Raw genomic sequence first — 12,204 nt, forward strand, 5'->3', positions numbered from 1 at the left:
AAGGTCATTCAAATTATTAAGAATGTGACGATTCCTGGGACTTATGTTCCAGTTTGGGTTTCCCAGAAGTTTTCAACTTATTGGGGAGTCCAGCTCAGCCAACATGTCATGGTAATGCAAACCTCTGCAAATGAAACCAGATCAGTGTAACAATGAGGTCAATCAAACAGCTACTGGGGCAGACACGTGACTGTGTCATTGTCTAGAAAACCCCATCATTTCTGGCACACAAGACCAATATATTTATCATTGTAAGAATAAATAGTGTGTTTCAATTCAACGTTTCAGACCTGTTTCCTGATGAGAGACAGAAATTAAGCAAATTCATGTACAACCTCAGCCCCATTGACAAGAACTTTTTGATCTGATTTTTAAAAATAAAATAATAACATCATGTAACACACTTTTGCCACTGGAATGCAGCATGCCAGCATAAGACTGAGTGAACATGCTTATACTAGACATTTTCTACAACACCAGTATTATCATTGGGATGGGAAACCATTTATAAAAATTGATGCTGTCATTACAACGAAAAATTCTCATATCAGCATTAGCAGTTATCTACACTGAGCTTTACCAAGTTACTCATCTCTCCCGAGTTTTATTTCACTTTTATCCTTTATTCATTGAATCTATCATTTTGCAAACTACATAATGCCAGTTTATTAAAGTATAAATGGGATCAGAAAGCAGAGGGTGGGAGAATTTCCCATTACACTATAAAAGAGTATTTTAAAAATTATGCTTACAGCTTCTTTTCCATCCAAGGCTTCCATCCACAGCTTCCTGTCTTCCTCAGAAAATGCCTGCATGGTCACAGGAACTCCAGGCCTGCAAATGTACCGACAACATAAGGTAACTGCATTCATCAACAACTAAAAAATGCTTGTCAAATTCTATTTCCAACTACAAGCAAAAGCCCATTGCCCTAAAAGTCAGGGTTCATTTTCTTTTGCTTAATAACTGAACACTGCTGATCTTGAAAATAAAAGGTATAGAAGTGATACATGCAGTAAGAAATAGGGAGAACAGAGAGGGAAAAGGAAAATTAATGTAATCTGCAAACTACTTGAAATAGCTCATTGTTGATCACCTGCTGATTCCAACACTTGCTGGAGTTACTGATTTTTGTGAATTGTAAATAAACTTGGACTTGTATTGCTGTTAGACGAAAAATGGAATTTGTTAATTCAATATGTAATTTTCATCTTTAAAGCAGCAACAATGATCATAGCTTGCAACCATTTAGTTCTTTTCACTAAATTACAGTTGTCAAGGTATCAGAGTATCAACCTAGAAGCAATATATCCAACTAATATATGCTGCATGAAGTATCATTTATTTGTCTTCAAAATAAGGTCAAAGGAAACAAAATCTTCTCTCATTGTCCTGTACTGGAAAAATAAAATGAAATCTAGGTAGTATTTGAGAAGGATAATGCTCTTTATCAATAAAATAACTTTCTCCTATCCTGGAAGACTTCTGCTCTCTCCTTAAGATTTAAATTTCTCTGCATTTACCACTAGTCACCTTCAAGCAAACAAGATGGAGTACTAGAAACAGAAGTGTCACTTCCCAGAGATTTAACCACAATCTTAGCACCCTAAGAGCCATAAATATCAGAATATAAAGAAAATACAACCATCTCAGCATTTCTTTTGAAAGAAAAAGATGCAAATTTTCAGCTAGCTCGAAGTTATGCTAAAGTCACACACAAGGCTGAATGTTTGCTACTTAAAAGTCTTCCCTAAAATTTTACGACCTTGCCTCCTTCCAAAGCACAGTACTGAAGAAAACCCCATGCCCAGCTGTCAATCCCTGTGTTATTTTTTAACTTGGACAAGCTGAGGGATAAGTGTGCCCTGAATTGATACCAAGGAAACAAGCTAATGGCCTGCAGCACAGAACTAATCTCCATGGGAACATCTCAGTATCACACACATATATTATTAAAAGAAAAATGTCTGATATCAAGGTCACAGCAGATCAAATTGTGTCTATTACATCAAGACAGAAAGAGGAACTAGATTTTTCCCCCTTTTACCAGAGAAGAGATTGAAAAAGGATGAAGGAAACCCTGCTCTCCATCCATCTCTGTATAAACTCGATACCCCACTGAGCAGATGCCACACAGAGGGGGGCAGACTGACATTTCTCATGCTACTTTTTAGCAATTTTATCAGACTCAGTTTGAAATCTGTTATCCCTACCGACCAATCAATGCAGTGACCCAAGAGGAGCTGGTGCCTGGAGTGTAAATCTTTACTCCCTTTCATACTGTTGGGACACAGCATTAGAACAGCTAAACCACATCCTGCTCAACTCAAAAATGCAAGTTCAAACCATGCTGTAGAGTGATGAAAAACATCACCTGAGCTGGAAATTAGCATCTTCTCATCTGCCATGTGGGCTAGAAGTTTTCTGATGCAGTGGGACTTTCACATCCCTTTACCCACTGTTTGTTGTAGGAATGAACATGCCTCAGGCCAGTCTGAGTAGTCACACAAGCTCAGCATAGACTCTGATTAAAGTTTGTGCACATAATCACAAACATACCTGCAAACCATGAGCAATCACAGGACAGGGGGGCCCAAGAGCATTGGCCCTGCTGCTTTTGAAGTGAAAAACACTAAAAATCTGATGCAAAAAAAAACCAAACCCAACAGCCCATTAAACTTGAAGACCTAGTATATTATGTTAGCATGTGGTTAATTGGTGTAAGTAAGGAGCAAACATATAGATTAAACGCAGCTCAGAGGGGATGGATGCAAAAACTAAGCAGCAATTCAGCAATTTATATCTAGCATTTAATTCCAGATATGATCCATTTCTGCATCAAAAGAATGTAGCATAACCACAGCCTAATTTATTTGGAGTACCTTATGAAGTTGGATACCCTCAACTTCATAAATGAAGGAAGACTAGAACAGTTGAATGACAGTGTTCATCAAATTTTGAGGTCCTTTAGAGAAAAAGATTAGCAAGTCTTTTCTTTAGAAATAGTGCAACAAGTGGTGCTTCAAAAAGACAGTGAACAATGTTCAAGATGCAGTGGATGATTATACCAGGCACAAGAAGCCTCAAAATCCCAATAACTTTATTTCAATCTGAAAATCCAGCATATCTTCTCAGCAACCCATCATTTTGGAACACAGGAGTGTGACACAATGTGGTCATGACTATATAAATTATTACTGCCATCAGTGTTTCACTATAGCTGTATGTACTTCAATTTAAGCCATGTTTCTTCACTATAATCTTAATAGCTCCTCTTAACCTTGTGCCTTTTTTCAATGTGAGCTCAGGCAATGTCTACATTTGAGTTTAGCTCCTCTGCATCTGCTACACACAGCTGAGGTAAAATCCAGTGGGCCTTGGCAGTGCCTGCCTGCTCCTCCAGTGACCATTCCCATTGGAACTCAGATTGAGGATTGAAGAAATCAGAAGAAAAGGCAACAGTAATTTTGCAGAAGTTTTAATTACTGCTTCAAAAGAGCTCTTCCTAGGGTATTTCACAAGCTTACCTGTCTGAAGCTTCTAAGTCAAAACAGAATCGCCTGTCTATTGTATCTGTATTTCTTTTGGTACAATATGTAAGGACAAAGAGTTCTGCATCACCCTGTGAAAAGAAAATTAGAAAATTTTTAGAAGCTCGACCCTGTTCTTGTAAGTTTTTATAAGCCCCAGTAAGCCAGCTGTACCAGGCAAGTAAGTTAAATTTATATTAAATGGCAAAAGCTATACTGAAAACTGACACTTGCAAAAGAATTCGCCCATGTTTGCAGTTCACTTTTCTACACAATAACATAAATTCTATGGTCATTTCTGGGACATAAATCTAAAAATATTGAGTCCATTTCAGCTGATACTTTACAGAATGACTCAGTACCACAGTAAGTTAAACTAACAAAAATATTTTGCACTGGTTACAATATAAACACGCAAAGAGCCTTTTCCAATTTTATGTCAGCCACAGTGATTTCCATAGCAAAGGCCATAGTAAAGGCTACACCAACTAGAACAAAGGAAGTGTTCTTTACTATCTGTAACATGTGTCACAGAACCAACTCTCTCCTTCTTCGAGACCAGTACCAAGATCTTATTTTACCCAGGAATCACAAACTCATCTGTGAATGCAGTCGGAGTTGTACCAGATTAAATCAGGATTAACTGTACATTTTAATTATTTCTTGTCTTATTCAGCATCTCCAGATATAGAAGGCTGTCACTGAAGCAGTAACTGCAGGGGTTTTCAAACAGATCTTTTAATACAGCAGAAATGGCTTCATAGGTGTTTTAGAATGCTTAATGCTCAGCCACACATACTATATACTATACAAACTAAAATGGTTTAGTAAAACTAGAGCAAATTAGGATAAAAAATTCATAGAAGTGCTGAAGTGATTAAGGAAACCAAATACCACTAATTTTCAGTACATCAGGTTTTCCAAAGCTTTTCAAAGATTCTTCCAAATTCAATATATTTGTAAATACACAGTCCTCAAAATTGTGAAAGTCATCTCCCTCTGCTGAAACTAATAGGATATAATAACTTGATAAAATTCCAACAACATGATCTCCTAACCAAATCTGAAGACGGGGCAGGTTGCTGCATTTACAGCATATTGACTCAAGCGTTAGTTTCCAGATTCAGATATTCTTTTTCTGTGCAACAAAATGCATTTTATTCCTATCAATACATTAATTTAATGTGTCATCTTTAAAGGTAATCAATTCCCAACTATTTCAGTAGTTTAGCCATTTAAAGATAAACAAAGCCTCGGGTCTTGAATATTTCAGATGCTTTTAAAGATATCCGAAATTACATTCAGTTATCAGTACAAATTAAATTCCTATCTACTTTTCCAGTCCTACTTCTAGTATATAAATCTCCAAAAGAAAACTCTGAATCATTTAATAAAGAAATTTCTAGGTTTGCTATATTTTCCTGATTTATACTTTAGAAAATTAAAGACCTCACGGATAAACAGGGTTCTAAATGGTGAAACATTGCATGTTACCTGTGCCAGGTTCTCTGCTCTCCTAAAAGGATGCAACTGAAAAGTCTGGAGAATTCTTATCTATTAATAATTTAATAGGAGATTAATGTCCACTACTTAGGTCAATGTCCTTTGATGGCAGCCTGAATTGCATAAGGAAAGATTGAAAAAAAGGGGCAAGGAGGGTAGAAGGGTAAAGTACTTGACGAATCTTATCTGACACATTCTCTGATCTTAATACCGGACAAGTGTAAGAGTAGAATACATAAATATACATACAACTTTCCCTCCTGATCTGTGTTCAAATGGGATCATGGAGAACTTCTTTGTCTCTTTCCTGTACATGCAATAGTGCTTCACCCAACTGGAACCAAAGGGAGCAGGCCCTACATAACACAAAGGCAACAAACAGTATAAACTTTTTCAGTTTCTGCATTCTCCTCTCCTGCTTGTTAAAATGATACTTAAGAGCCCTAGTTAATTCCTAATAATGCAGTATTTAAAGCAAAGTTACAAATTAAGAATATTAACATCATACTAATGTTAACCACTGCTTATCATTCTAAAATACAATACATGTTGTACTTCACTTTTATGCTTAATGACAAATGGAAAGAATTATTAATGTATCTTTCTCTCTCTACTACAGACAAAATAATTTTCCCTATAAAGTAAATAGCCCTTTGAGACTTTATTTAGAAAAACACAGAAAGCTAGATTTACACTTGGTAACTTGAAGCTAAATAACCACAGATTACCACACCTCTGTTACAAGTTTTAAACAATCTCATGATTAAGGTCTGATCATAACTTCTGACACCAGAACTCTCTCCTATTAATCAGTGCATACCCTGGACAGAAGGCACTTCCTTTGGAGCCCAGCTTACTGCAAATATTATTGCTGAGATTTGCACCTTAATGCCAACTGTTCAAACTTGGATTCTGACCCTTTGTATCTCTGCACTTCTTTTACTTAACTCTTCCTAAAAAACAGGTCTGCAAATGAATCTTTTCACTCTATAAAGGCAAACCTCTAAAAAACATGATTTATGCAAAATGTTTAAAAATAAATAATAAATTACAATAAATTGTCATTCCTTGAGCAACAAGAGCTCTACATCTTGTTTGGCTTTTTTACTAGTGTGAGAAAGATTTATAATTGTTTGAAGTGTTGACAGGATATGATTTATGCAACATGCACCTTCACAGCAAGAATTTTAACACCAGCTACCTAACATATAGTCGGCTTTATCTGACCCTATCATCACAATTAGGTAATGAAAATGTATCAATGAATCAAGGAAATGACACTCAATTTCATCATATTCAACAAGCCAAATTTTCAGAGGCTAACTTGACAACCCATGTTGCTGGCTGACAACAAATGTTTGACAGTTCTAGGGGAGGTCATTAGTAAGGGATTAAAAATAAGATGAAATCCATTCTTTGGTCAAACAAAACTTCCCTGAATTCAGTTTCTTTTACTAAAAACTGTCACATTTTCAGCTCAATATGAGCCACAGTAACAATGCTGCTAGAAACTTTGAAAATATACTTAGATGACTCTTTAATTACCAGTAAATTCTTTGCATCATCACGTTAACCTGTAGAGACAAGACTTGCCCATATGCCCAATATGGGCACTGTGCAATACAAAATACACCTTACTTTTTTCCTGTACATAGAGGTAGCCTTCCATTGTGAAGTGATTTGCTCTTTTATGTTCCTGGGGATTTCTTCTGATCTTGTTCATGAGCTCCTCTACCTCTGACCTTGTTCCTTCAAAACGATTTCGTGTCTAAAACGAGATAGCAAAAACCCTTTGGTAATGAGAGTGGAAGAAAGACTTACTTTTCCTGGCTGAAAGGAATCACGTCTGGGCTTGCACAGCAAGGATTTTTGTGGTGGGGGGCTACAGAGAGGGCCTCTGTGAGAAGGTGATAGAAGCTTCCTCCATGTCCCATGGAGCCAGTGCCAGACTGCTCCAAGACCGACCAGCCGTTGGCCAAGGCTGAGCCCATCAGTGACCATGGTGGAGCCTCTGGGATAACGTATTTAAGAGGGAAAAACTGCACAATGACAAATGCAGCCAGGAAATGCAGCGAGAATATGTGAGAGGAACAGCTCTGCAGATCCCAAGGTCAGTGCAGAAGGAGGAGCAGGAGATGCTCCAGGTGCCAGAGCTGAGATTCCCCTGAAGTCCCTGTGGACATTGGATAAGTCCATGGAGGACTGTCTGAAGTGAGAAAGACCCCATGCTGGAGCAGGGGAAGAGTGTCAGGAACCTTCCCCTGAGGAAGAAGTAGCAGTAGAGGCATTGTGTGAAGAACTGATCATAACCCTCATTCTTCTGCACCACCAATGGAAGAAGGGAGGGCTGATGGAAAGGTATGTTTAAGATTTGGGTTTTATTTCTCATTACCCTACCCTAATCTGGTAATAAATTAAACTGAATTCTCCCAGTCAAGTCTGTTTTACCTCTAATTGGTCTGTAATTGGTTTCCCTGTCCTGCTCTTGATCCACAAACTCTCTAGCTAAGGAGGGCAGTGATCGAGCAGATTTAGAGAGAGCAGAGATAGAGCAGCAGGCCTCTGGCATCCAGCCAGGGCCAACACACCACAAATAACTACAAAAAGAGACAATGATCCAGGCCATTTTAGAACATTTAGTCTTAAAGCACAATTCCCATATATGCATTAACCCTCCAAGCTTTCTGATATTCTTCAAAATCAATGTGAGGTTTAGATATCAGCTGCTGTGACTGTGGAAAGCACACTAAGACTGCCAGAGTAGGTTTTGAAGCAATGCACTGACCTATTCAGAGAGGAGTGAAATACTGAGTGCAAAATGAATTTGAATATTGAAATTTCCTTAGAAAAATATTACTACATATATTGGCTTAATTCATGAGACTCTTACTTGTTGACAGGAAGTAGAGGATTTTCTGTGGTAATTGAGGAAAAAAGTGTCAGGAAGGTCATCAACAGTGTACACAGATTGGTATTATATATGTGCCAAATGTTTTGACCACACACAAGCAGAAGCATGCAAAAACAACCAAAAAACCTCAGAAGTTCAGTTGATTACTATTCCTGAATGTCACTTATTCCAAAGTCTGCAAGCAGCAGGAAGAAAAATATTTATCAGAATATTAGCAAAAACAATCAGAAAGTAACCATGCCACCCACAAATTATATGACAGGACTACACAGAACAACAGAGTAGCTCACACCTGACACAAGAAACTCTTTGGCTTGGTCTGAAAAACACTGATAATTGATAAATGAGCAAATAAAACCACAACAATCATGGTAATAACTGGTTTTCTCTACATATGCACCTGTCCAAGCTGAAAACACTGAAAAACACTTTAAAATCCAGGCTGGTGTTTTAAGGAAAGCATATAGTTCCAGAGTCATGCTTATGTGTCTTTTTGCTTTCTGAAAGCACCTTAATTTTTCTGAAAATGTGGCCTCACCTATTTTATATTTTCCCCAGGATAAGCATACAAGATAACACAACTTTTGGAAGAATCAACTAGATTTCTAGATCAACAATTTCTTGAACTTGGGCTACAAGGCTGGGGTGGGTCTTTTACTTTCTTTCACTTGAGGGGAGGAGATGAGCAGTGAGAGGAAGGCAGGGTTTGTGGTAAGGTGGGGAGAGGAAATTCATAGGATAATTCTCACAGTAAAGACAACCTGAATGAAAGGAAAGGCAATTACTACAGCTATACTGGCAATTCTAAAATCACTCTCCATATCCAGCTAGGCGGTCTGTACTGGATCTTGTACCCTTCAATCTCTAACACATCAATCCAGTGTTCTGCCAGCAGCTCAGCTGTACCACAGGCAAACCCCAGTTCATTTTTCCTTTGGGATGTCTTGCTGATCTTCAGCACAGAGGAAAATGTGTCATGTCCTCTCACAATTTTTTCAAATGCTTCCTTCTATTCTCCTACCTCTGATAGCTGTTCTGCCTTCTCTCTACAACCTCTACCTATCCATAAAGCTTGAGCTGCAAAGCTCAAGCGCTTCAGAATCTGGTGGGGGACACTGTGCTACCATTCAGTCAATTGAAAATACAGCTGCTGAGATTAGCTTATTTATTACTGCTCATCACTTCTTCACATCACTCCACTGGCTCTTTTCCATCTGTATTCTGAAACCCAGCTCTTCAAAATTGTATCAGAGATTCCCTCTCATGTTTCAGCTGGCATCAGTTCCCCTCTAAGCTGCTCCTCACTCTGTTAAGCACACAGAAGAAGCAAGTCTAGCCTGATATTTCCCCCACAAGCACTGACTTCTAACACAGAAGTCTGCTTACAAAGTTAACACTAATCAGTTCCCGTTCTCAAACCAAACATCACCTCAAAAGGAAATTTGATACTTGAACATACAGGAAGAAAACTGAAGGAATGGTATCATGACACGTGAATCACGTCACTATGCATTACAACAACTGTAATCCTCCCTTCCGCCTCCCTGCTAGTTAAGCCATTTCTAAAAACAGACTCCAAGAAGTAGTTTCTGTGTCTTAACTCCAGATGCCCTCAGAGGTCAACAAAACAAATGCACCATCAGGAATTGACTGTTTGCAGTAAGGTGTGTGACGTGCTTCCTACCAAGAGGCCTCTGGCACACCCAAGTTCCTCTGAGCAAGCTTTATTCTTCACGAATCTCAAGGAAGCAAACAGACCATCTGAATAGTAACTCTGTTATCCCACTGCTTCAGCCTTCACCTTGTCTCCTGCTCTCCCAGTCCAGATCACACTGGGAGATTTAGGATGAGGGCACACTAAACTAGTGGTGGCCCTACTTGCCTGTCCTTGAAGGAACAGATCATTTTGTGAAATACACCATGGGTGCCAACACCAAGTCTCCTTACACAGTTCTGCACCCCAAGCCCTTTGAAAGGGCTGCTGCAAGACAAATTCCACACTGCTGTGACCAGCTGTTTTTCTTCCCTTTTCTAGTTATGGATAATGTAAACCTATAGGGAAATGACCCTCAGACCTGACCACCACATACTCGATTTCAAAGCACACCCAAAACACTGAAAACTTCATCTTTCATTACCCATACTCTGAATTGTCCAGTGTTTTGTGCATTTTTAACAGACTTCACTAGTTTTAAATAATCCTTGCATTATTTATGTCTCCAAAAAAAAGCAAAAAAAGGAGTGGAGGCCTTTTATTTCATGCTTGTTTTTTACAGTATTATTAGAAATTACAAAGAACTCGCTGGAATTAGTGATGATTTGTTCAGTGATGTGGTTGGTTATCCAGGAGATGGCACCATATCCCCAAAATTCATAGGCAAAGCATTCACATGGAACTCCAAGTGTAGGCAATATAGACACTGCACATGCAGCAACTTCAGCAAGTGATTTTATTCCCAAAAGTAGACTCAACTTACATTTTGTATATTTATCTGCAAGTTCGTTTTGTAATGATTGAAGTCTTTAGCAAGTTCATATCCCTGGTGATAGAAAGTGAACAAACCCTGAAAAAATGATAGCACCTGAAATAGAAAAAAAAAAAGACTTGTTAGAACAAAAAAAAACCTCCATTTTCTTCAATACAATTGCTGCACATAGACTTTTTTTTGGGAAGATAGATTACAAAACAATTATTTTAAAATAAATTTCCACTAATGTCTACATTATATGAGTAATATTTAAATCCAAATGATGATCGATGTATGCAGACATTTTGGATGGTCCTGTCTCTGGAATTTCACAACTGATCTCTACTTTCCATTTGACCATAGGAAATGTATATCCCATGTTCCCAAACTTTCCTATGTAGCCTTTTCCTACAACTGCTCTGATACCAGTGATATCTGGAACACATATTTGTGCACAAGGAGGTAATGATCATTCTGTCCTTTCGTCACCATTTTCCTGGTCATTCCTCTCTCTGCTAATGACCACGTGGAGGTGACTGTCACATCAGTCATCTGGCTTGCTGGAAGAAGGAAGCTTTGCCCATTGCTGCTTTTTGTGCCCAGATCTGACCTTCTGTCAGAACCAGCAAGTGCCCCACTTCGCATATGCTGACTTTAGTACTTCAATTTAAAAGAACAAACAAGTTGTACTACACTGGAAGCAGCATGAGGTGTAGTCCTGTCTAATGCTCCTGTTTAGTTCAGGTTGCTGGAACAAAGCAAGTGAGACATAAAAGAACAACTCTCCAAAGAGAGCAAGCCAAAGAACGTATTTAATAAAAGTCTGAAGTCATACAGCAAATAAAGCGTTTTCAACAAATGCAAAAAACCCCATATATTTTAAGTATTAAGGGAAAAGGAAACAAGAATTTGGTACAAAGCTTTCTAGTCTAGTGTAAACTTCAAGTACAGATTAGGCAACATAAAGTACAGCCCCATCCAGAAGGAGCTTTAAGAAATGAGAAAGGACATGTTGCAAGAACATAATTTGAAGATTCATTTATCTAGTCTGGCTCTGAGGAAACTTCAAAGAATCTGAAACACAATAACCAAATGCAAAGCTATTTAGGGTTAGAAAAATATTTTTTAAAAATATTTTAAATAAAAGAAAAATCCAACATATCTACAACAGAAAAACTCCACACAACTACTCTTTTCACAGCATTTTGCCTTTCTTTAAACAATGCTAATATAATTGCACCAATTTATTCCCCCTTAAGTATTTTACCATTTTTTTTTTCATACATAGGAATTATCTACATTAGAATAGACAGTTCTTAATAACTGCATAATGTCCAGCTATTTTGATTAGGGTCATTTGAAACTTTTTTTTGATTATTACATTAAAGCAATTGTATCAGAATAAAAGGACAAACTTGGTCCAAAAGCACAGACTTCAGACCATGAGAGAATGGAAGTTGCTTCTACAGTCCATCCTCTCTTTATTCTCAGTATTACACTTACTGTTCTCTTGCTGTTAGATAAATTTGTATTTAAAACACCAAGCTACTGTACATCTCAGAGAAATTTTAGAATAATCTTCTCATAGATTTAAGAAAGTCTCATCAGTGCATGCAGCATTTCCACCAAAATTAAATTAAACCGCTTAATTTCTCCACAGATTCAACTGCAAGTGAAATTAAACATATCAGGCTACCCAGGAAGTGGCTTCTTACCCAGCAGCATCCTCCTAATTGATTTATATCTGCAATTCTTTACTAGCAGGCCTCTAAGCTCAACCTTCATAATTAAA

At 37.8% G+C, this 12,204-nt stretch overlaps 1 protein-coding gene across 2 annotated transcripts in view; it reads right to left on the reverse strand.

The window, feature by feature from the left end:
- Window positions 1-12,204, reverse strand: part of ARHGAP10 (Rho GTPase activating protein 10) — a 140,003-nt gene that overhangs the window by 66,997 nt on the left and 60,802 nt on the right. For both annotated transcript variants that reach the window (XM_039698429.1, XM_039698428.1), the window contains 5 exons: window positions 10,422-10,526; window positions 6,672-6,801; window positions 5,283-5,389; window positions 3,528-3,622; window positions 753-834 (listed from right to left, as the gene is read on the reverse strand). In XM_039698429.1, the coding sequence (XP_039554363.1) occupies window positions 753-834; window positions 3,528-3,622; window positions 5,283-5,389; window positions 6,672-6,801; window positions 10,422-10,526 (519 nt within the window). The remainder of the gene's footprint in view (window positions 1-752; window positions 835-3,527; window positions 3,623-5,282; window positions 5,390-6,671; window positions 6,802-10,421; window positions 10,527-12,204) is intronic.

The sequence above is a fragment of the Passer montanus genome, unplaced genomic scaffold, assembly GCF_014805655.1.
Source record: "Passer montanus isolate IOZ18808 unplaced genomic scaffold, ASM1480565v1 scaffold125, whole genome shotgun sequence".
Lineage (NCBI taxonomy): Eukaryota > Metazoa > Chordata > Aves > Passeriformes > Passeridae > Passer > Passer montanus.